This window comes from Platalea leucorodia (genome assembly GCF_965183815.1).
Source record: "Platalea leucorodia genome assembly, chromosome: 3".
NCBI lineage: Eukaryota > Metazoa > Chordata > Aves > Pelecaniformes > Threskiornithidae > Platalea > Platalea leucorodia.
This window is the reverse complement of record NC_138825.1, coordinates 118096393-118122345: the sequence shown is the minus strand read 5'-3', so window position 1 is coordinate 118122345 and position 25953 is coordinate 118096393. Positions and strand designations below refer to the sequence as shown.

The 25953-nt window shown below is 36.0% G+C and overlaps 1 protein-coding gene across 1 annotated transcript in view; it reads left to right on the top strand.

The window, feature by feature from the left end:
* Nucleotides 1-24913, top strand: part of APOB (apolipoprotein B) — a gene marked incomplete at both ends in the record, with an annotated part of 36028 nt that extends 11115 nt beyond the window's left edge. The window contains 18 exons of the mRNA XM_082305567.1: nucleotides 101-247; nucleotides 1321-1532; nucleotides 1884-2121; nucleotides 2668-2844; nucleotides 3146-3337; nucleotides 4086-4253; nucleotides 5455-5666; nucleotides 6214-6396; nucleotides 6624-6745; nucleotides 7375-7585; nucleotides 8865-9040; nucleotides 9175-9362; nucleotides 9628-9773; nucleotides 11182-11558; nucleotides 12491-20071; nucleotides 20879-20993; nucleotides 21799-21982; nucleotides 23087-24913. Coding sequence (XP_082161693.1) covers nucleotides 101-247; nucleotides 1321-1532; nucleotides 1884-2121; nucleotides 2668-2844; nucleotides 3146-3337; nucleotides 4086-4253; nucleotides 5455-5666; nucleotides 6214-6396; nucleotides 6624-6745; nucleotides 7375-7585; nucleotides 8865-9040; nucleotides 9175-9362; nucleotides 9628-9773; nucleotides 11182-11558; nucleotides 12491-20071; nucleotides 20879-20993; nucleotides 21799-21982; nucleotides 23087-24913 — 12456 coding nt within the window. The remainder of the gene's footprint in view (nucleotides 1-100; nucleotides 248-1320; nucleotides 1533-1883; nucleotides 2122-2667; nucleotides 2845-3145; nucleotides 3338-4085; nucleotides 4254-5454; nucleotides 5667-6213; nucleotides 6397-6623; nucleotides 6746-7374; nucleotides 7586-8864; nucleotides 9041-9174; nucleotides 9363-9627; nucleotides 9774-11181; nucleotides 11559-12490; nucleotides 20072-20878; nucleotides 20994-21798; nucleotides 21983-23086) is intronic.
* Nucleotides 24914-25953: the final 1040 nt, after the last annotated feature.

Below are 25953 nucleotides of genomic sequence, written 5' to 3'. Positions count from 1 at the left end.
TGATGCAGGCTATTATTTTAAATTGTAGTGCATATATTACTTTGCTTCTCTTGATGGAGAAAAAATGTTTATCGTCTTTCTGTGTTTTCATTACTGACAGGCTATTGGAAACATGGGTGCAGTAATGGAGAAAGCTAAACCCAACCTGAAATCTTTTCTTAAGACATGTATCAGAAATGAAGCTGCATCACTTTCAGTTCAGAAAGCAGCCATCCAGGCATTCAGGAAAATGACTATTACTGAAGAGGTAAATTGGGTCACAAGAACTAACATACAGTCTTCAGTTCACCTTGACTGTTCACAGAAGTTGTTGAATATGCAAAAACATTCCCATTATTTCATAGTTTTGCTATCTCCCTTTTAGCTGTCTCCAGCTTTGTTAGAACTCCTTTAGTTAGTTTAGTTACCACATACATGTCTGAGAAGTTATGCAGACTTCTGACTTAGTGGGTGTTTCTCCTTTGAGATACAGTTGCTTTGTATAGATAGTCTCAGTTTAAATGGGAAGTTTGGATCTGTTCCTGTTAGAATGTCTTAAACGGAGTTCTACGTATTTAAAGGTGGTTTTAACTAATTAATTCTCCAGATTTAAATGGATTTAACTAGTTAAAAATCAGGTCCCTATCTAATACTGGCATTTTGTTGTCCTTGTTATTAATAGTACTTGTTAGATTTATGTTTACATTACAGTGACATTAAAGCACCTCCTACAGAATGGGTGTCATACAGAGCACTTCAGCTTAGTATAGTGAAATAGTTTCAATGTCAACAAGTTTCTACTCTTAAGATACATGCTCTTGTTTCCAGACAAGGCTTAACGAGTCTGGGAGCCTGGAAACACCTGGAGCTCACATCCTCAGATTCAGTTTAATTTAAAGCATTTAATTTTTTTTATTACTATTTATTTTCAAACTATGTTTTTAATTTTCCTGCAGCAGAAGATTTTTATCACCTTCTTTTCCTAAATTGAATGATCTTTTTTCCAAAATTTGAGAATTTGTCTGCAGACCAGAACACTTCTGATTCCCAACAGTCAAAACTCAGTATTCTAAACAAAAAAGTAACCTGCCAGATATAGGATAAGAAAATCAGTTTTAATAAAACCATAATTTCTATGACATTTTCTATCAAAAGAAACTTTATCAAAATAGCTTCAATGAAATATTTTTGGTCAGTCATAGAAATCAGGTATAGAAATAGTTATGCAGGCCTGAAAAAATTGCATCCTGGAAATTACTTGACCCTATATATTCCCAAAAGAGTTTAGCAATATCATCTACTAGCCAGCTCATCAGTGCAAACCTTTCTCTATTTATATAGGACCGTTCAGCACTTCTGAAAGCATTTCAAGAAGGGGATGCACCTACAGACAAACGTCTAGCAGCCTATCTCATACTGATGAAAAATCCTTCCCCAAGTGATCTCACAAAGATTTTGAGAGTCCTCACAAAGGAAAAGAATGAGCAAGTGAAAAGTTTTATTGCCTCACACATTGCCAACATCCTAGACTCTGAAGAAGTAGGCATTGAAGAGTAAGTAAAGTTTAGTTATGTACTGGTCTCCTAGGAAGAGCAAAGTTCTGACCGTAATTGCAGTGGTAGTTATGTAGCAGTGCTTTTTTTGCTTGGTTTTTTGTTTGCTTGTTTGTTTTCCTTGAACAAGCACATTAGCTGAGTAAATCTATGTCTTTGTCAGAGCAGTGCCAGCTTACAGTCTTTCCCTTAAGTCTTATTTTTACTGTTAACATGCGCAGAGACGTAGCGATTTACAATCACCTTGGTTTTATGAATGTCTGCAAGTGACACAAGAAATCCCTCAACTAAGACTAAATGAGTTTTTGGAATTTATACTAATCATATTTGCATCGCTATCCTCTTTCCTAGTCTAAAAAGCCAAGTTGAAGAGGCTCTGAAAGGAAACCAGGTTCCAACAGCCCAAGATTTCAGAAAATTCTCACAAAATTATCAGATTTCCAAAAGAGTTTCTGTACCTGGAGTTGATCCCATCTCTGCCAAAGTAGAGGGAAATGTGGTGTTTGATCCAAACAGCTATGTTCCTAAAGAGACTATGCTAAAAACCACCCTGAATGTGTATGGATTTGGCCCAAGCGATATCTTTGAGGTACAAGAATTATCAAAAACTTTTGCTAGTATTCAGCTGTTTTCTTTCTCATTTCTGTTTTCTTATAACAACTTTCTCTGAATAATGTATTGTTTTTACGAGCTTTGGGAGAAATCTAAAGATCACTATGCTTACAAGGGGACTTTCATTTGATCTCAATGGGCTTTAGAGCAAGCCATCCGTTATGTGATGTCACTTGCCACTGACTGGATGGACGACCCTGTTGGAGTTATTAAAGGCCTCAGCTAGGGTAAAATGAACCCATCTGTAACAAATTGACTTCATGCTAATGAATCATTACTGGCACATGAAGTGCTCATAGTAGATTTTAAGTGAGATACAGCCTATGTGTAGGTTTTTTGTTGGACCTCACCACAAAGATAAAATTAATTGTAAGACCTAGTATTCCGTATCTTCCCCTAAGAATCATAGACTTGTAGGATACACTTTAAATGCATTGTTTGTTCCTCAGAAAGTCTGTTTGTTGTAAAGCTCCAAAGAAGTGGGGAAACTGTCTCAGTTATTGCATTGTCCTGTTCATTTCAGCTTGGCTTGGATGGAAAGGGGTTTGAACCAACACTGGAAGCTTTGTTTGGAGAGAAGGGACTTTTCCCAGACACTGCAAGCAAGGCCTTGTACTGGGTTGAGGGCAGAGTGCCAGAGCAGGTTTCCAAGGCGCTTTCTGACTATTTTGGTTACTCCCAGGATGGCAAGCAGGATCAGGTACAGCTTGAAAACATTCTCTGCACAGCACGGCATTCCTATCTTTATACAATAATTACAACGCTTCCCTCTTTATTGTATATGAGCCTTCTCCTCTTCTGGTAAGCTAAAATAGAAATCCTTAATGCTGTTTAACAATGGTGTTTTCTCTAATTGTATGTGGGAGGGGCCTTTGTCTGGAGTCAAATCTGTAAGAAGTGAATGTGCAGATTAGCTGACATTCACTAACTAACTGTTCTAGATATATGATCTTATAGATTTCTCATAAATCTGTTTTACTACTTTCTGACTGAATTTTCAGGATATCATGAAAGGAATAATGCTTAACCTTGAAAAACTGTTAAAAGAATTAGGCAACAAGGAAGCTCCTGAAGGAAAAGCATATCTGAGAATCCTGGGAGAAGAACTTGGGTACATGAAACTCAATGATTTCAAATTGCTGGGAAGCATGATTTTAAAGAGTGTTAAAACTCTTCAGACTATTCCCGAAATGGTATGTTTCTGATGCACCAACATTTATTATTAATTTGGGTTTTTTCTGCAAGTTGTTTTTAAGTTTTAGGTTATGTTTACCTATTATGTAAAGAATGGATATTTGATACCAGCATGAAAATAAAATTATTTAAAATAAAATATCCAGGTTTAGTCTGAAGAACTCTGAGAAACCCATGAAGACTCCTCAATAACCAAGAGGAGTCCTTGTGGAAGATGGGTGAGAGGAAGGAAAAAGGGAAGGTTCAGATCTTATTGTATGATTGAGCTATCTACTGGAACAATGCCCACAATCTTAGTGTTGGCCATTATGTTATACTACTAAATTTCTAATTATGAAAATGTGTATTAATATTAAGCAATAATTTGTCATGTTAAAAAGAAAAGAAAATGTAGTTCAGTTTAGGAATATTTGGTAGAACCCTTCTTTCATTGAAGTAAAAAAATGCTTTGCCATTGACGTTAGGGAAGCCAGAATGTTACATGTTATCTAAACCAATTCACCTTTGTATGTGCATGTCAAGGTAGATGATCTGTGTGTATCAAGGCAGGTGATAAAATCTAGTATTAGTTTAAAGCTGAGATTTTGATAAATAGTCTTTAGTACATTTTTTGAGGCAAGGAATCTGTAGAAATTAGATTCTGTACTCTATATAAAATTAATTTTTTGATTATACAGTTACAATCACGAAATGTATGTATTCCAAAGTGTAGATTTGTTAGTGTTCATTTCCTTGTTTGATTTATAGATTGCACAAGCCATCTCAAAAGGTGTTGACAGGGATTTATTTGTCCACTACATGTTCATGGACAATGAGTTTGAGCTCCCAACTGGAGCAGGTTTGCAACTGAAGTTTGCCTTGTCTGGAATAGCGACACCTGGGGCCAAAGTAGCTGTGAAGCTTCATCAAAAAAGCGTAAGTCTCAACAGCTGTCTATATTTTGTCTCCTCATGATAATCTACAATCTCATTTAGGCATAAAACTGTAACACCAGAAGAATTTTAAAGATTACAAAATACTCTTGAAATGAGAAAAACAACTTACTTATTAGATGTCTCCAGATAATTTGTGGATGACATTTACATTAAAGTAAGAAGTAATACATATAATAAATTAAGTATGAGACATAATAAAATTTATAAATTAAAAGTATTTTAATCACTCTTTCAAAAACAATCCTGTTAATCTCTGTTTATTTCTCTCTCCCTGCTCTCAAATGAGAACAGTACAAAAGCTACAGCATGTGAATTTGCTGTTCAAACCAAAGAGTTAATAAAAAATCTTGATGTGGCCAATTCAAAGTGAAAATTTTTATTTTCAGTTAAAAGAAATATTAAAAATTGAGTTAAATGAAACATTTTTTTATCAGAAAGGAAACATTTTAAAACTGTAACAATTAAAGAGCATGATAACACAAAATTAATTACCCAGTTAAAAAAAAAAAAATTAAAGATTTCTGTTCTTTTCATACAGTTTTAATAACTACTTTGCTCTAATTTAGTTAATATTTTATATAAATTTCTCAAGAGTTTCAGTTCATCTAAACTTTTAATTTTCCACCATATACACAATTTAAGTAAAAATAAAAAAAAGTAAGTCCTCAAATTTAGTGCCAGTTGCCTTTTAGTTACCTTTGGGATCTTTTCCAGAATTTTGCATTCTGTCACTTCTTTCTGTAATGGCCAAACCAAATCCTTGAAAATAAGCTGTTTTCTGTTTAGAGAAATTCAAATCTTGGATCCATTTCTTTTTTGTCAAATAATTTGCTCATTTTTTGTGAAAATTGCTATTTTTTTACAATGGAAAACTGGCTTTTGTCTTCAGATTTAAAAATACATGCAAGTAGTTCCAAGTACAAAATCTTTCTGAAGCATGAGTATTTTTACATTAAAGTAGGTAAGATTCCTTGGTGTTATCTTCTTGCTGTATTTGTTATATTACAGTTGCCACTTAGGTGGTCCCTCTCCTTATGTGACTTGGGAATCAAGTTTTTTGAATAACAAAATCAATTATATAAAACCTACTTCTAGATTATCAAGAATATTACATTTGTTTTATAAAACCAGTAAGAAGTGTATTGGGCAAATAAATACACCATTTTGTTTTTATTAAATAGATGCAAGCAGAACTCATTGCTAAACCTTCAGTAGCAATTGAGTTTGTAACACACCTGGGAATAAACATGCCTGAATTTGCTAGAAGTGGCGTGGAGATGAATTCTAATATATTCCATGAGTCTGGAATTGAAGCACATGTTAGTATGAAAGCTGGACAGCTGAAATTCAGCATTCCTGCTCCGAAGACTCCAACAAAGCTCCTCAGTATCAGGTAATGAGAACTGAATGAGAACTTTGAAGGCTATGTTCTTCCCTTCTCTTCTTGGTTTTTATTGTGATGGAATTGAGAGGCTAGGGCAGGCATGGAGAAATTATCAGTTCAGAAAAATCCCAGACATTGTAAAACTGAGATAACTACTTTTGTAAGAAAGATAAGCAAATAGCCCAGATAAGTGGTGACTGGGAGTCATAGCTTACAGATTCTTTAATTTGTCACTATTTTCTGAAATTTTCAACAAGACTCTTAGCATTTCTATTATTTTGTTTTCTTTCCCATAAAATTATTATAATAGCAATGCCTATTTTTAAATTGAATTTAAATGAACTACTTGCATTAATTTTAGAGAGGGTAAATGGCTCAATACACAGAATTATAATTGTCTATAATAATACTTATAATAATAAATGACTTAACCACCAAATGTTATTTCATTAAGCCCCTACCTTAATAAGTGATTTTTATTCAGAAAATAACGTTGTTAATAGGACAATGTCTGAACACCTGTCCTAGGAATAAATGGCTCACTTTTGTGTTCCAGCAATACGCTACATTTGGTGTCTCCAGCCAAAACTGAAGAGATTCCACCTCTGATTGAGAACCGAGAAACCTGGACTTCTTGCAAGCCTTTCATTGCTGGTCTAAATTTCTGCACCAAATTATTGTACTCTAATGCTAGTGCCACAGAGGCAGCTCCATATTATCCCTTGACTGGAGAATCCAGGTAAGTCATATCAGCTTTAACTATGTTTATTTTGTATCAACTAACCTTCCCTCTTAGGGCTTAGTGTCTACAGTACCGTCTCACACAAAGCTTACCTTTAAAAATCTTTAAAAACAGACTAGCAGGAGCAGCACAGAAAGACAGCTGTTGAGAACTGTATGATTTCTTCTGTCTGTGGTCATGGACAAAATAGTAATTTACAAGACATTTGTTTACTCCTCCTTTAGATTTGAAGTTGAAATAGTGTCCACAGGCGAAGTGCAGGAATATTCTGCAAGTGCAAACTATGACCTGCAGAGAGAGGGAAATGACCTGATAGACACCTTAAAATTTGCTGTCCAGGCAGAAGGTAAGAGTCTGAAAAAGCGATATGGTTTAGCTCAGTTTTGAACTGTGTCATTTAAGGGGAAAAAGATTTGTATGAATAAATCATAATGGAATTCTTTACAGTATAAAATAGAATACTATTTTCACACCCAAACAGGCCAACACTTTAACTTGCATTTCATTTCATGTATGCAATCCCAGTGCAAGATTTTCATGATCAGAGGCTGATTTTGTATCCCAAAAATGCTTCCCTATGATTTAAATAAAAGTGTCATGTTGATACATGGAAGCAAGGAAGAGAAGTTAATGGGTTCTATACAAACAACAGAAAAATACCATTTCTGATGAAATATGGAAGTAAAGCATACAAATTGAGAAGAACGGCATAAACAGCAAATTTTTCAAAGAGAGAATCTATGGGATGGCAAGTTTACGTAACAAAAGTAGTGACAGGATTAGTGGATCAGCCCACGGTGTGTTTAGAAGATGAGGAGAAAAAAGATGACCCAGTTTCTGATTCAGACACATCAAATGTTGCATTAGATCTTCAGGATGATATAATTTCCAGTTGATCCTTTTCTATTCCCCTTTTAAGAAAAGTCCAAACAGATTCCATAGTTGCGAATAACCAAAGTACCTTATATTTTCCAGGTGAAAAGCAGCATGAGGCCACATTGACCTTCAGGTACAACAGAGAAAGAAAGATTTTGACCAGTGATGTCCACATTCCCGATGTTGATGTTGACTTTGGTGCAAACTTCAGAATTACTGATGAATCCCTTCCTGGGAAGAAAGCATATACCTTTGTCTTAGACTTTAACAAGAAGAAGATTTCTGAAGTTACTCTTACTGGACAGATAAGGTAACTCAGAAAACCACGTAGACTTTTAAAGATATCTTTGAATAATATAGCTGAAGGTTTTATTGAAGGTAGAACATTTTGGGAAATTTTATCCCATTTTGGAGAAATTTCTTATAGAGAGAGACATAAACTTGTCATTCAAACCTTCTTTGAAAACCCTTGAAGTATTTAATTGTAATCCATCATGTATACATCAAATAAATACGTCTAATACACCAGCTGATCTTTCCTACTATATGTATATATATAATTTGTATTACAAGTTCCTTGAGCTAGTTCTTCCATATTTGCACACACATGACTACAATGACATTGTACTAGTGTTATTGCAGGTGTGATAATCCAAGGATATAAACAAGGCAAGGTTTGTTCAGAGAGGTATTATCTTTTACTAGATATGTTCAGCTCTAAAAAAAGTTATTACATCTCCCCATGAAGAAATCTAATGGCACTCAATAAGCAACAAAACCAAAAATAACTGAGAGCTTCCTGTAAAAATTCCCACGCTTCACGATGAGAATATTTCCGGGAACATCTACAGGGGAGCTAATAAAAATGTTCAGCCTGCCAGGGTTTCTAAAATTGTCTGCCTCACAAGCCCATAGTGAAATGAGCTGATCACATTCTTTAATAAACCTCAATCTTCCATGGAATTCTGTGATCTTGATGGTGCCCTGGGGAGTCTTTGTCTTTGCTGTTCATGCAGAATTGCCTCTGATATCAGTGGGAGCTTTGGACAGATGTCAGGGACCTCAATTCCCTTTCATTTGCACTAACATAATATTAGAAGTTTGCTCAAGTCAACAAAGTTACAGAGATATAAAATAAATGTGAATAAAGGAAAATGAAGCCCAGTGGCATAATATATTTTGTCAAGTGTTTTGTTTCTATGATGTGATTCATGGCCACAGCCATGAACCTCTTCCTTAGTAGAGAATTCAGCTTGAGTAAGGAGTTCAGAATTTGGTTCAGGTACAACTTTACCAAGATAGGTACATATTTCCCTCCATTTCAGTATTATGAAATTAATACAAAATTATTATTGTGTGTATCTGCACAGTAGCATTATAATAATTTAGCATAGATTTCCCAAAGTAACTGGCAGAAGCTGAAAACATTCATTGAATCGGAACAGAGTTTACAAGTTTGATTTAATCTATTTTTTTGTAACACCTGTTATGTTTTTACTATAGATTTAAATGCTGAAATTGCTCCTGAAACATAAGTGAAAAAGTAAAGTGAAATGTTTTATATTCACATTTACTTTTTGCTTTCACAGATATGCTGGAATGGAAGAGGCAATGTTAAGAGGCACCATTTCTATTCCTCGCCTGCAAACCGAACTCAGAACTGAAGCATTGGTTAATTACTCACCAACCAAAGGATACCTTCAGATGAGCTCAGCTGCAACAACTCATGGAAATTCAATTTCAGAAAGAATTCTTCTCAGATATGGTACAGGCAAAAACAGGATCCACGTGTACAACCAATAGATTTAAACATCGTGTTACATTAGTTTATAGTATATCCCTAAATAGAATAAGAATATTACTAATTTTACCCTTTTCTTTTAAATTCATTATTTTCAGATTCCGAGAAAGTTGAGCTAGAGTGGAATTCAGGTGCCAGTGCTGCTGTGAAAAAAATGTCTTCTGGCTTCCCAGTTGACTTTTCAGACTACCCAAAAACTTTAGAGAAGCATGCCAATGAACTGCTGGATCGGAAAGTGGCTCATACAGATATGACACTGCGACATATTGTGTCACAATTTATCGTGGTATGTTTCAACCTACAGCAGATATTACAGCTTGACCACATAGCCCTGGTGAATTCTTGCCACCCCCATGGACGCCAAAATGGGAACTACTTGTAAAAGCACTCATCAGATTGAATAAGATGTATATTTCTAACTTTGATCAAACCCGTCACTTTATCAGATGCCTAGGGCTCAGTATATGGATAGTTAAAATGTCTTTCAGATAACTTACTGGAAAGTCCTAAAACTTGTTCTTTAGTTTGAAAAACTTGTCTTCTCATTGCAGGCAACCAATACCTGGCTGCAAAAGGCATCAAAAGATGTCCCCTATGCCCAGACTCTGCAAGATAAACTAAGTGGACTGCAGGAACTGAACATTCAGAAAATTAACCTGCCTGTTATCACCATTCCTGAAGAACTTTTCCTGAAAAGGTAAGGAGAGAAATTAGGATAGTCACACAGGAAACTGAAAATAGATATTGGTTCATATTTGTGTGTTATTTTATTTTACTTTGTTTTCTAAACTAGCATGGAATTGCTGTAAACATTAGCATAAGACTGGAATCATAATAAACAACTTTAAAACCAGAGAGATGAAATTATATGGAGGAAATGATGCATGTCTTTAATACAGATTTGATTTTACAGCAGTCACTCCTGCAGTATATGAATATATCCTGAAGTATTGTGTTATATAGTAATGAGAACTGAACAAAATAATAATAATAATAATAATAATAATAATAATAATAATAATAATAGGAATTTATACTGCTCTGTGATGTTGCTTTTTTAACCATTTCATGTAAAGGAACAAATTTCAAAAATGTTTCCTTAATTTTCATCTTAGGATGTAGCTCTAAGTATAAATAAGATTTTGCAATATAAAAGACCAGTTAGGGAAACAAGAAAAGCATCTTTGCCAGCTTATTGTTCATGCACAAGTTAAAGCCGAGTTTCCTCCTGTTTTGCCTTTTCATAATGACACTTTTTCCCCACAAGCTTTTTAGCTGATGATCCATTTTTTCCAGTCCTAGCTCCTGGTCAAATGGTTAGATTTTTATTTAATTTTATTCAGAATAAAATAAATGCTGAATATTTGGATGAATCTTTTGAAATGCTTATCATCAGAAAGATAAATTCTTTATGATTTAGGTTCTTACAACTTCTAATGCTAATAAGACTTTTCATGCATTTCTATAAGAATATATCACTTTTTTTAAGAAGAATATAATCACCTCTTTCTGGTACTCAGCATGCCACATTGCACAAGTGCGGCAGTGTTTTTGGAGGATTTTTTTTTCCTATATGTCAGCTATTTTCATTCAAATTCCCTCATTTTGAGGATCATTTTCATGCCAATACATCTTTTCATTAATGTTCATAAAGCAGATTTGGATTCTCAGAGTAGAAAATCAAATGCAAGATTCTTAACACTTGTGTATTTAGCCCCTTGAATGATATTGTCCACCTGTGAGCTAAAGTTAGTTAAGCTCTGAACAAAGAATCAGGAACCTGTGAATTCTAATGCAAGGTCTTACAGAAAGAATGTGTTTCTGGACTACTTGACCTATGGGTCTCCCTGATTATGAAATAAGGAGAAAAAACATTGACAGAATTCACTGATATCGAAAGGACTTTCAGTAAATTCTGATAGATGAGTGATTAAAAAATCCTGATAATAATAGATGATCATTACATTTCTCTGTAAACCTAAAGTCAGGACATTGATATAAGCATGTAAGTAAGCTCGGTATCATGGGAATAGTAGGAATCCTTAAGATTTCTGTATATGCTTCATGAACTTACAGTTTCTAACAGAGTCACTTTTATTTTCTAGTGAAGGCCGGATCAGATACAGCTTAAATAAAAACAGTTTTCTAATTAATATCCCATTGCCATTTGGTGGAAGATCATCCCATGACATAAGGGTGCCACAGACTGTTAAAACACCTCCTCTGGTAATGGAGTCAATGGGAATAAGTGTGCCGTCTCAGGAATACAGAATCCCGACATTTACTGTTCCAGAATCCTATCCTCTTCGTGTGCCTCTCCTTGGCACTTTAGAGGTCTCTGCTAATGTGTACAGCAACTATTACAACTGGACGGCAGCATACACTTTGGCTAATAGCACCACAGAGAAAGCATCCAGCATAAGAACTACTTATACCACGAATGCTGATTCAGTTTTTGAGCTACTTTCCTACAGTGTGAAAGGTAAGAATGTGTGCTAATACTGCAATGTTGGCAAAACTATTTTAATTTTCTTTATTTTCCATGTATCAGGTACAGCACATTCATTTTCCTGTCGCTTATTTAAAGAAAGGTGTTGTATAATCTCAAATCACTTTCTCTTTGTTTTTAAAGATATTATGTGAGTCTGTTTATTCAGGCACTAAACGTGAAGTCAGTTTAATTCAATAAAGTCTTTCAGGGTCCATATTTTTCTAGATATTCCCCACTGAAGAAAAAGTCCTTCAAAACTGAAGGCATGATTCTACGAACACTTGTGTATCTTAGAAGTCAAGTGTTTTCAAAATCAGGTGTGCAGGTGTATGTATAGGTAGCCCACAGTTTATTTCTCGCTCTATTTTTATATATATATATAATTTTTTTTTTTATCATTTATATATGTCCATATACTGCCATAACTACATAGCAGTTATCCTGGACTCAGACTGGATAGGTCTTAAGACTGGTATTTTTAAGTTAGTTCCTCTAAAATTGCAGTTTGAGTTCTCAAATTGCAAAAGGACAAGCTAACTTCAGTCTTTTCTAAACTCCCCACCATAAATGAAGCATGATAAAGAAAACATTAAAAACCAGGAATGTTAGATATGGGTTATTCTTGAGAGTCCATCTTCTTAATTTAAGTTTAAATAACGACATAAGTTCATGTCATTTCACGTAATTGTACTTAGTAGAGTAGTGTAGAGATTTAATTTTTCATAGCTCAAAACTTTAGCCCCAAATATCAAAATAATAACAATTTGTACAGAAATATTCAGGATTTACCAAAACATTTTGGCATTTAAAGCAAAATGGTATAATAACAGTAATTGCAATTCAAGCAGTAACATAAAAGCTTAGTGGCATCAGACAAAATCTTAAAGACACTGTTATCTTTTGTTTCCTTTTTCCTATTTCAGGTTCTGGAGAAGCATCATATAATAGAAATGGATTCACCTGTGCATATGAAAATCACCTGAAGCACAGACTCTTAACCTCAGTTTTTAAGTTGGCCAGGACAAAGAGTTATGAACCTAGTCCAGTTGCAAACTACACCATATCACTTATGGCATCCAGTACTCTGGGTCCTCAGCTTTCATTTTCCGGTGATATTGTTTCTGAAAAGACAAATAACGTGAATATCAATAACATCAAGATGGAAGGGCAGCTGGAAGTGGCTTCTGTCATTGCAAGAAGCATCTACACTCTGTCAAGCTCATACAATGAAAAGAGGCGGATTTTAGAAGGAAAATCAAATCTGAAGTTGGATTCTTCTTACCTTCAGGCTACCAATCAGATATCCGGCAGATACAGTGAAGATTTGTTTTCCATTACTTCAGTTTCTGATGTACAAAGCGGACTATTAAAGAACACAGCTTCACTGAAGTATGAAAACAGCCAGCTGAAAATGACATCTGAAACAAATGGGAGGTATCGACATATTGCAGGTGTCAATAAGCTTGAATTAATTTTGTCAAAGAAGATGGCAGCACTTCGATCTGAGTACCAAGCCACTTACAAGCAAACACAGTATTACGCCTTGTTTGCAGGTTCTCTCAATTCCCAGAATCTTGTTTTCAACACGGATATCTCTATGACTGATCAAAGGAATCGAGCTGCACATAAGTCATCACTCAATGTAAATCAGTACGGTCTAGCCAGCAGTGCAACCACAAATGTGCAGTTTAGTCCATTGACAATGCAGAGTGAAATGAATGCCAAACTTGATACTGCTGGAGGCTCCATGTCACTATCCTCTTCTGGGCGCTATGGTAAAAACAATGCAAAATTCAATCTAGGTGGAAGAGTGAGCCTGGCGGAAATAACTCTGGGAAGTGAATATCAGAGTACAGTTCTGGGTATGGACAACAAACATGTTTTAAACTTCAGAGTTAATAGAGAAGGACTCAAGTTTTCAAATAATTTGCAAGGATCATTCAAAGAGATTAAGTTGGAGTACACAAATGACTTGAATATTCCTGGCTTATCCTTAACATTTGCTTCGAAGTTAGACAACAGCTTCAGCTTTGACAAATTCCACAAGCATGTTTTTGACCTACAACTGCAGCCTAGCTCACTTACAGCTAAACTGAGTAATAATATTAAATACACTAAAACAGAACTTTCCAACAAAGCAGAACTGCTTCTCGAGCCTCTGAAGCTGAACTTGGGTGGCAATGTCAGAGGAGCCTATGGAGCAGATGAAATAAGGCATACCTACACCATTACATATGCTGATCTAGCTGCAAACTTTAAAACAGATACAGTCGCAAATGTTCAAGGTGCAGCAGTGAGTCACAGAGTTAATCTGAATGTGGCAGGACTTGCTTCCTCAGTTACTGTGAACACAAACTGTGATTCCAAATCTCTCCGTTTCAGCAATGTTCTGCGTTCCACTATGGCCCCATTTGCTATCACTGCTGACATCCATACCAATGGTAATGGAAAGCTGATTGCTATGGGTGAACACACAGGAGACCTTTACAGCAAATTTCTGTTTAAAGCAGAGCCTCTTGCTTTCACTTTCTCCCATGATTACAGAGGATCTACCAGTCATAACTTGAAGTCTAGAGGAAGATACACTACTCTGCTTGATAACAAAGTTCATGTGCTTTTTACTCCATCAGAGCAGTCAGGTGCTTGGAAATTGAAAAGTCAGCTAAACAATAATGTATATTTACAAGATCTCAGTGCTTACAATGATGCAGAAAAGACTGGTGTGGAACTTAGCGGAAGAGCTTTAGCAGATCTCTCTGTAATGGATACACCGGTCATACTACCATTCACATCTGAAGAAGTTAATTTAATTGATCTGTTGGACCTCAGGAGCAGTGTTTCAGAGCCTCAAGAATTCAGCATCTCTGGCTCTGTGAAGTATGACAAAAATAAAGATATGCATGTTATTAACCTACCATTCTTGGAACATTTGCCAGTTTACTTTGAACAAATCAGAGGCACCATTCTATCCACACTGCAGGCCATACAAAGTTACCTGAAGAACATTAGCATAGAACAACATATGAGAAAATACAAGGCAGCTTTGGATAAACTCCCACAGCACATTAATGATTACATGGACAAATTAGATATGAAAGGCAGAGTTAGCAGCATGAAAAATAATTTGGTTGCTTTCACAAAGGACTACAGAATAACATCTGATGATCTCCAAATTATGCTGGAAAAAGCCATGGACAATCTTCAAGAAATACTGTCTCAGCTGCAGGTCTATCTGATACAAATTGAGCAATACATCAAAGATCATTATGAGCAGTATGACATTAAAGCACTTATTGCACAGCTTCTTGACCAAATAGTTGAAACAATAACAGCTCTGGATAACAAATATAAGATAAGAATGACTGTAGTTGACACTATTCAAAAATTGCAATTTTTTTTTTACCAGTATTATCCTAGCAAAATTGGAAGCAGCACTTTGGCTTGGATTAAAAATGTAGATGATGAATACAAGATTACAGCTAGGATACAGGAAAACCTAGAAAAACTCAAAATTCAGATTCAGAGTATTGATGTCAGACGCATTGCAGAAAATTTGAAACAGCAGATTAAAATGTTTGATGCTAAAGAAGTTTTAGAAAAATTGAAGCGTTCATTACCAATTGAAAAAATTAATGAAGTTCTTGAACAAATCAAAGACTTTATTCTAAATTGGATGGAGGAGTATGAAGTGTCTGAGAAGATCAGTGCTTTCCGAGGTCATATGCACAAACTGATTGTAAAATATGAAATTGATAAGCAGGTATATTTTTTAATGGACAGAATGACAGAACTGCTTAACCAGTACAGAATAAAAGAAACTGTCCAGAAACTGACTGTCTACCTGAAAAATATTGATGTGAAGTCATGCTTTGATAAAGTTGTTGCTTTTATTGATGATACTGTGAAGAAAGTTCAAACCTTTGATTATGAAATGATGATAGAGGAAGGCAACAAGTTCCTTGACATGATTATTAAAAAGCTCAAGTCTTTTGACTATAACCAGTTTGTTGATGACACAAATAACAAAATCCGAGAAATGACCCAGAAAATAAATAAGGAACTCAGAAATCTAGAACTTCCACAGAAAGCAGAAGCGCTGAAACAGTACATAAGAGATTTTAGAGCTGTGATTTCAAAATACATGGAACAACTAAGGGACACCAAGCTTGCTGCAATAATTAACTGGTTCAGGGAGCTCATAAACTCAACAACATTTGCTAATCTGAAAGCCAAGGTAAATGAACATTTGGAAGACCTGCGAGAGAGGATTTCTGAAATGGATATTTCCCAGGAATTCCAGTGGTATCTTCAGAAGATAAGCCAATTCTATAACTCTGCTGTCGTATACATTTCTGACCAGTGGAACACAGCTTTTAAGAAAATCATTGCTTTGGCTGAAGAGTATGATCTAAAAAATTGGGCTGAAAATTTAAACCAGTTTGTTGAAACAGGATTTAAAGTCCCTGAAATCAGAACTGTTATAGTCACTATACCTGCCTTTGAGGTTAGTCTCCGAAGCCTTCGGGAAGCCACATTTCGAACACCAGACTTCATTGTTCCACTGACTGATCTGCATATCCCCTCCTATGAGATAAATATTAAGAGACTAAAGGACTTGAAAATCCCAATGAAATTTACTACCCCAGAATTTACAGTTCTAAATACCTTTAAAGTTCCTTCCTATACAATTGACTTGAAAGAGATTAAACTTCAGATTGTGAGAACAATAGACAAACTCATGTCTGGTGAATTTCAGTTGCCAGCAGTTGATTTATATTTTAAAAATCTGAAGATGAGAGATATGCCTTTTTCTGACATCTCTTTCCCAGAAATACAAATGCCTCAGTTTCAAATACCAGAATTATTGATTCCAAAGCTAAATCTAAATGAGCTCCAGATTCCTAACATGAAGATACCAGAGTTCCAGCTTCCACGAATCCCACATACTGTGACTGTCCCTACATTTGGCAAATTGTCTGGTGCTTTCAGAGTCACATCTCCATTCTTCACACTGACTACAAAAGCTGAGGTTCATAATACTACAACATCTGCAAACAGTCCAGAATTTGTGACCTCCCTTTCAGCTCAAACAACGTCCAAATTAGACTTCCTAGTTTTTAGTGTTATTGCAGATTCACGTCTCTTGGCCCCTGAGATGAAGCAGCTGAACCTTAAAAATTCCATGAAGGTCAACCACAGGTTCCTTAAAGTTGATCACACCAATGAAGTGGTATTTTTAGGGACTTCAGTAGAAGGTGAAGCTGAAACTAGAGCAAACTTTTATACAACAAAAAATTCAATAGAACTACAGAATAATTTAATGGTCAAGCTGCAAAGAAAAATTTGGATGCAGAGTGGAATGGCATATTCCCACAGACTGAATATTCCACAAGCTGATTTCTCCAGCCAGGCTGATCTCGTCAATAACATGACAACAGAGGTAGAAGCAGGACACGTATCATTTACCTCCACTGGTAAAGGAAACTGGAAATGGGCTTCTCCTAATTTCTCCGATGAAGGCACTCATGATTCACATGCCACTTTCAGGGTTGAGGGCCCCATTATTACATTTTCAGCCAACAACAGAATAAATGATAAGTACCTGAAAGTCAACCAAGCTATGAGATATGAATGTGGTTTCCTAAATTATGTGACAGTTCAGATTCAGTCTGAAATTGAGTCACAGCGTGTGGGACGTAGCGTTCTGAATGTAAAAGGCACAGGTCAGCTTGGAGGAATGAAAGTAGAATTAATAGGCTCTCACAATGCTCGGCTCAATGGACGGATTACTGGAACTGTAAATAATGAGGTTTCCTTCTTGGCACAGCCTTTTGAAATTCGTCTGTTGACAAACAATGATGGAAATGTGAAAATCAGCTTCCCAATGAAACTGACTGGCAAAATTGACTTCCTGAATAACTATGGTTTTGCACTCAGTTCCTCTGTTCAGCAGGTCAGCTGGCAAGCTACTGGCAGGTTCAATCAGTACAGATATTCCCATAATATGTCTGCTGGCAACAATGATGACAGAATTGAAGCTCATGTCGAAATGAATGGAGATGCCAACTTGGACTTCCTAAATATTCCTCTAACCATTCCTCAACTTGAGGTTCCCTACACTGGAATCAAAACTCCTCAGGTAAAAGATTATTCACTGTGGGAACAGGTAGGCCTGAAGGATTTATTGAAGACAACAAGACAATCCTTTGATTTAAATTTGAATGCTCGGTATGACAAAAACAAAGACATGCATGTAATCCCACTTCCTTTAGCAACAGTGCATGAAGCACTTAATAAATACATCATTTTCTTCAACAAGCATTTTGAGAGAGGAAGAAACACTGCTTTAGATTTTCTCACAAAGTCATATAATGAAGCCAAAACAAAATTTGACAAATACAGAATACAGACATCACTGAACAAACTACCGCGGACCTTCAGGATTCCAGGCTACACAATTCCAATTGTGAATATTGAGGTTTCTCCTTTTACTGCTGAGATGCCAGCCTTTGGTTATATGCTGCCAAAAGAAATAAGTACAACAGGATTCACAGTCCCATTTATTGGCTTTTCAGTACCATCTTACACACTAGTCTTACCTTCTCTGGAGCTTCCAGTCCTTCATGTCCCACAGGATCTACGCACTCTAAAGCTGCCTAGATTCAGAATCAACAGCCCATCAAACCACATCTTAATTCCTGCCATGGGAAACATTACTTACGACTTCTCATTTAAATCCAGTGTGATCACTTTAACTGCAAATGCTGGGCTGTTCAATCAGTCAGATATTGCTGGGCAACTCAGTGTCTCATCCTCTTCTGTCATTGATGCACTGCAATTTAAGCTGGATGGTTCAACAAGTTTGACAAGAAAAAGGGGTTTGAAGCTGGCCACAGCGTTGTCCCTGAGTAATAACAAATTTCTAGGAGGAAATCATGACAGCACTATTAGTCTCACAAAGAGGAACATGGAAGCTTCAGTGGCAACAAATGCAGAAATCAACACACCAGTTTTAAAAATGAATTTCAGCCAAGAACTTTCTGGAAATACTAAGTCTAAACCCACTCTTTCCTCAGGGCTAAAATTAATGTATGATTTTAATGCTCCTAAATATGGCACCAGTGCTAAGGGAGGAGTTACTCACAAACTTGCTTTGGAGAGCCTTACATCTTACATATCAGTAGAAACTTCTACAAATGGGGATATTGATGGAGTATTTTACACTGGAAATGCATTTTCTGGAAGTCTAGACCATGAGGCAAATGCCTATCTGAATGCTAATGGAGCTCGGTCATCTGTCAAGCTTGAGGCCCACTCCAAAGCAGATGGACTCTGGAACGGTGAAATGAAAGAAATACTTGCAGTTGAAGCATCTACCCGTCGTGTTTATGCAGTCTGGGAGCACAATGGGAATAACTATGCACGATATACACCTCTTTTCACGACAACAGGGTCTCAGAGATGCAAAGCAACCTTAGAGCTGGCTCCCTGGGGTATATCAGCAGCTCTCCAGATTCAAGCCACTCAGCCAAATTCCTTCCTGGACACAGCTTCAGTTAATCAAGTTGTCACAGTGAAAATCAGTACTGCAAACCAGAAAGTTGGCTGGAAGGGTGAAGGCCAAATTCAGTCATTATCTCTCAGTCATGATATGGAGTTATCAAATGAAAAATCAAAGGCAAAGTTTGATATTTCTGGATCTTTGGAAGGATACATGGACTTCCTCAAAAACATAAAGTGTCCCATTGCTGAGAAGAGCTTATGGGATATCTTGAAGTTGGACGTCACTACCAGTGCTGACAGAAAACAGTACTTAAATGGTTCAGCATCCCTTGTGTACACAAAGAGTGACGATGGTTACTTTTTCCCCATACCTGTGAATAAGCTGACTGATGGCTTCACTTTCAGTATTCCTGAGTTACACCTAAAGGCTCCAAGCCCTGTTTTCAGCACTCCAGAGTTCAGAGTTCCTTTCACCACTCTCCAGGTCCCAGCATACACCGTTGACTTGCGCAACATAAAAATTCCACAGACACTGAACACAATGCCATTTGATGTCAGTTTACCCACACTGCCAAAACTAGGATTCCCTAAAGTGGATGTAGGAGCCAATTATATTACATTAGAAGAATATAAAATACCATATTTTGAGGTGACAATACCTGAATACCAAATAACTGTGTCTCAATTCACTCTTCCAAAGAGTATTTCTCTTGGCAGTTTCCATGTAGATCTGGATGAAGTAGCTAATAAGATTGCAGATTTTGATCTGCCTACAATTACAATTCCTGAACAGAAAATTGAGATCCCACCTCTCAAATTGTCCTTGCCTGCTGGAATTTACATCCCATCATTTGGTGCCTTGACTGGATCTTTCAAAGTTGCTTCCCCTTTGTACAATGTCACCTGGAGAACAGACTTAACAAACAAAAAGGACTCTTTCGAACAGTCCATTGACTCTACCTGCAGCTCAACATTGCAGTTCCTAGAATATGACTTGAATGGTAAGACACTAAAATTCTATATGCCACAATTTTGGGGGAAATACTTTATACTGGTTTTTTTTCAGATTTTTTTTTTCCAGAACTTTGCTTGTGAAGGTGTTGCTGTCTATTTATCATTGACATTAGATTATACTTCTTTCATTATCAGCAGCATTTTTTCATAAATTATTGTCAGAATCTCAGTCAGTCGCCCTGGAGGATAATGACTAGACATATGTAAAACTAATGGCATACTGTGAAAAAAAAAAAATGGAAAAAATCTCTTTTCTGTGTAGCAGTTTCTTACTTTAAATTGTGAACAACATAACATTCCCCCAGTACTTATGATAGCACATGTAAAGGAGAGAAGGCAGGATGACTTTTTATCTGATTCAGTTCAGATAAAGAAACACCCATCCTTTTCCCTAGGAACTAAGCATATTTGATTTCAAAAATTATTTCAACTCAGAAAACTCTGGAGTCCCATATAGCATTGAGTTCTAGACTTTATAATAATACTAAAAATATACATCAGAATAAAATTCTAAATTCTCAAGAAATTAGAATCCCCATTTATGATCTGCATGAATGCAAAATGTTATATTCATGTTGTTCTAAACATAGAGAAAAATTGAATTTTAAAATACTCCAGTTGAACAAATATTTTCATATCTTTTTATTTGGGGCATTATGGGCATTCAGTTTCCTGATGCATAATTTTACATACTACTGAAACACTACTGGTCGTCTAACATACAGCTGGGTATGTATTTTGTATTGCTTGCTGCTAAGTTCTGGAAATACACACATTTGAAATCTTTTCCACAGTTGTTTCAAACTACAAATATGAAGAAGGCATGTTTGTTATGAAGACAACTGGCAGCTTTTCACATCGTGACATGAGTGCAAACTACAAGGAAGATCTTACTGTTTCAGGAATTAGGTGAAGATTTACTCTAATACTATAATTTATAATAGACAAAATTGCCAATGATGTATTGTTGCTTTGATCTCTAATGTCCTAGAATGCTTTGCTGTAATTAATAGCTACCTATGTAGCTACCCTGCCATTATCGGTTGTGCCTTTTTCCCTCTTGAGATAGCTGGAAAGCTGTTCCCACTCAGCATTTCTAGAACAGCTTTTCTCAGCAGCCCCATTTTATAAAACTGCCGAGATACAAACACAGTATTTTATAATCAGAGCAGTTCTAGATCTAACCATCAACATAAGGGTTTTTTTTTCACTGGTTCCCTCTTCACCATAAGCCATTAAAGAGTAATTTTTATTCACAAGTAGCAGTACTAACTGCCTGTTTTGCTCTGCAAGTCTTGTGTTGAAATATATCCAAGGAACGGAGTCTGTGAAGGCAAGTACAAATGCAGATAAAAACTACTGCCTATACCTGTGTTGGTGGAAAAAATTGCAGTCAGCTTGTAGAAGTCTGTAAAAAGCTGACAGTGGTACAGCTACAAGTTTTGTTTTGCTGCCCTAATTTAATGAAAATTCTCAACAGAGCTCAATATAGTTTTATCTAAAACAGGAAAATTGGAGTGACATGAAGTTTTGAATGCGTTAGTCTAAATCCTAAGAAATGTGCATAGTAAGACCCTACATTTTCTTTTCATGACAAAGGCATTTTTTACATACATATATATATAAAATAATAGGTGGTATTGTATTTAGACATACTGCGTTGAGCTTGTGCTTTGTGCATTCCTTCATAGCTGTGTATTCACTGTTGTTGTAGAGTCATGGACAACACTGCATCACTAGACATCATCAGCCCAACTTTTACAGATGTTCATATGCGTTATCAAAACACTGACAGGAGCTTCTCCGGCTCAGTCTCTTCACCCTCTGCTGGGACCTTGGGCTATGTCATTGAAATGGACACTGACATTCTCACGGGAAAAGTTTACTACCGAACTCGGGTAAGCTTGATATGAGCAATAAAAAGCAAAAAGGTTGGGTGTGGTCAGAGGAAAAGTTCCCTTTTAAAGTTTGTGTATGTTTATGTTAAGACATAAATTAACCACCCTTTGTCCAAAGAAAAAATATATTATCAGCAATTAAAGTTTTTGTTTCCTACACTGGCCTTTCCAATACTAAAAGTAGCATCTGTGTGAAGAGGCTGTTTCAGCTCCTCCACACAGTTAATTTTGCCCTCTCCTATGATCAAGAAGACAGGCCCACTGAAAGTGAAGAAAGTACAAAGCCAGTTTTAGATAAGCCACCCATCACGTTTAATGTATACCCATCAGGCTACTTATAATTACTACAGAAGTAACCATTATAGGAATTAGGCCACTGGACGAGGTCACACCATCTGTAGTGTGTCTTTTTTAATCTGTTAATATATCACAATACATTATGAGAATTAAAAACCATACTAGATTTGCTAACAAAACATTCTATTATTATTGGCATACTACAATTTCAAACTTAAAATCTTACCTTCCAAAATGATATACTAGTTTAGGAATTACAAGCAACTCATAATTCACTATTTACTACTGAAAACTGGAAAATGTGTTTATGTAAATAGATTCTTATTTGAGGATCTTTAATTACTCTAGATAACTCTCTAAATTGTCTCATTGATTTAAATGATTGCAAAATGAAATCCTCTAATATTTTCATATGAAGAAAATGCTTTTTGAATTAACTTTAAATGATTTCAAGAATGAGTAGAAGGCTCATTTTCCCAAGTAATTCACATGCTTTATGAGACATGATAGGCATTTAATACAAAGGAAGGAAAAATCTTATTTTCAGTCAAATTTAAAAAAAGACCAGACTAAGTTATGTTCTGGTCCTGCTGTTTGAAGAGGCACAAAGTAGCTTGATACAATATAATTTCTTCCAAAATGATCTTTCAAGATGAGAGCAAAGTAGACAAAAAATTGTAGTGTATTTGTCCTGATATATAATAAATTTAAAGATACAAAATGAGAATGTTGAAATACACTCATAAATAATATCGGATTTGTTTTATATACAAGCTACCGTTTTCTTATCCTGTTCTATATTTTCAGTCTGCTCCTCAGAAGGACATTGACATATTAAAAAGTGAGATATCCTTCAAGAAGCCTGACCTGATTCAAATGAAGTTCAACTGGAAAGAGGATGCTGCCAAAGACTTGCTGTTGGGTCTAAAAGAAAAAGTACCTAAAATGACAAATGCAGCCTATAGGTATGTTAATCGGTATCATAAAGAGCATATGGGACTTGAAATTAGTGCTGCCACCTTAAAGATGAAGAATGCCATGCAGAATAATGCTGACAAAGCATACTCATTTGCTGTAAAACAAATAGATCAAATAGATGCTCAGCTTCGCACAGCTGCCAATGAGGCCTCTGGCAAATATCAGGAGATGAAGGTCAAAGCTAAACAACTGTATCAAGAAGCAGCAGATCAAGCTGAACAGTTTGACTATCAAAGAATAAAAGCAAAGCTTTTGGATGCTACAATTGACATAATAGAAGAGTACCACAAGAGAATAAAACACCTAATTGACTCAGCCATTGAATTCCTGAAGACCACAAAATTCCAGGTCCCTGGGCTGTCTGAAAAGTACACTGGTGAAGAAATATACCTTATGACTACAGAGAAGGTAGCAAAAAGTGCTGATTTATGCCTTTCAAAGCTTCAGGAGTACTTTGATGCTTTGATTGCAGCTATCAATGAGCTGGAAGTCAAAGTTCCTGCTTCTGAAACAATTCTTAGAGGTCGTAATGTACTTGATCAAATTAAAGAAATGCTGAAACATCTGCAGAAGAAAATCAGGCAGACATTTGCTACTCTCCAGGAAGCTGACTTCACAGGAAGGCTTAAACAACTGAAACAAGTAGTGCAACAAGTTTTTCAGAAGGTACAAGAAATGGTTAGAAGCTTGCAGTCCAAAAATTTTGAAGACATCAAAGTCCAAACGCAACAGCTCTACAGAGATGCAATGGCTTCAGACTATGCAGAGAAACTGAGATCCTTGGCAGAAGATGTTAAAAAATACATTTCTCAGTTGAAAGATTTTAGCCAGAAAACATTCCAGGACCTTTCAGAAAAGCTGCGCCAGCTGCTCCTCTATGTAAAGGCATTGCGGGAGGAATATTTTGATCCAACTACACTTGGATGGTCAGTGAAATACTATGAGGTGGAAGACAAGGTACTAGGATGGCTGAAGAATCTAATAGATACACTAGTGGATTGGCACAACAAGTATGTTGGAGATCTTGCTGACTCAGTTACACGCCTGACAGACCAAGTAAGGGAATTGGTGGAAAACTACAGCCAGGAATATTATGACCTTATAACTGATGCTGAAGGAAAAGGAAAACAGAAGGTCATGGAGCTCTCATCTGCTGCTCAGGAAAAAATCCGATATTGGTCTACAGCTGCTAAGAGGAAAATCGATGAACATAACAAGCAAGTCAAAGAAAAACTCCAGGAGATATATGGGCAGCTTAGTCATTCCCAAGAAAAGCTAATCAGTGAGGCCAAGAGGTTAATTGATCTAACTATAGAAAACTACTCTGCATTCCTGCAATATATTTCAGAACTTCTTCGTTGGTTTGAGCAAATAACAGCTGAGAGCATAAAGCCATATATAGCTGTTCGTCAAGGAGAGCTTAGAATAGATGTGCCCAAGCCTTTTGACCTGCAGTCCATTTACCAAATGCCCCAAAAAAGCAGAGAGGCACTCAGAAAAAAAGTGGAACTAACACGCACACTGATTCAGCAAGGCATTGAGCAAGGCTCCAGGAAATGGGAAGAAATGCAAAGATTCATTGATGAACAACTTGCCACTGAGCAACTGAGTCTTCAGCAGATTATGGAAAATATACAGCAGCGCATGAAGACCTGAATGGACACGCAGAAGAGGAGAAGTACTAAGTTTGTACCACAATGTATTTAAAAATAACAGCAATTAGCATATTGGAGCTTCAGGTAGATACTGTTTGAATCTGAATTTGTAAATGAAAACTGAATAATCTACACTAGGTTATTTTGATAAGCTTAATAAGCCAATAAATGAGTTCTTTATTACATTTTTGTGTCATTCATTACAGCTACTTTTACTTGGACCATAGAGCTCAATCCAACAATTGTCAAGGTCAATGGGAAGTCTTTGCTTTGATTTCACTGTGTGTTGGATCAAGCCAGTAATGTGCAATAGATATTGTAAATAGTCACAAAAGCTATGGAATACAAAGAATAAACAGGTGTTAAGATATAGGTCACATTCCTAAGCCAGTTGAAGAAGAACTTGGAAACACATCTATTTCCCAGCATAGAAATACCTTCACAGATAATTTTGGGAGAAAAAGAAGAAGAAAAGAGCATGTACAAAAATGTGAAGAAAAAAACAATGAATTCTGGAAATAACATCAAAAAGTGAAAAAGAACATAGAAATATAAACATACATAGAAATCTGACTCCTGGAAAACCACAGATAATAATACCAATGTTCTGTTAAGAAAAATAAATTTATGCATGTATCAGTTTTCAGAAAACTATGCCAAGAATTTTAGATGGGTTTTCTTTCTACTGGCTAATTTATGATTCAGAAATACAGGGTTTTTTTTACCTGTTTCCCCATGATATTTCTGATTTCACATCAAATTGTCTAACTTTTACTTATCGTGAGTTTAGTTAACTGTCAAAGCTTCACTGACATCACTGTATATGATGGGAGTCAAAAACTTTCCCCCTCAGTCTCCTAGGCTGAAGCCTAGACCTCATTTAAATGAATTCTCAATTTAAAGATGAATTTAAATAATGTTAAAGACTTCACTCACAAAATAGGACTACTTTTGAGTGGAAAATGTGTGGGCCTGTTATGGTTTATTTTCAGCTGTTGGAATACTATAGAGATGGTCCTTGAGAAAGGCGTGCTCAGGCTG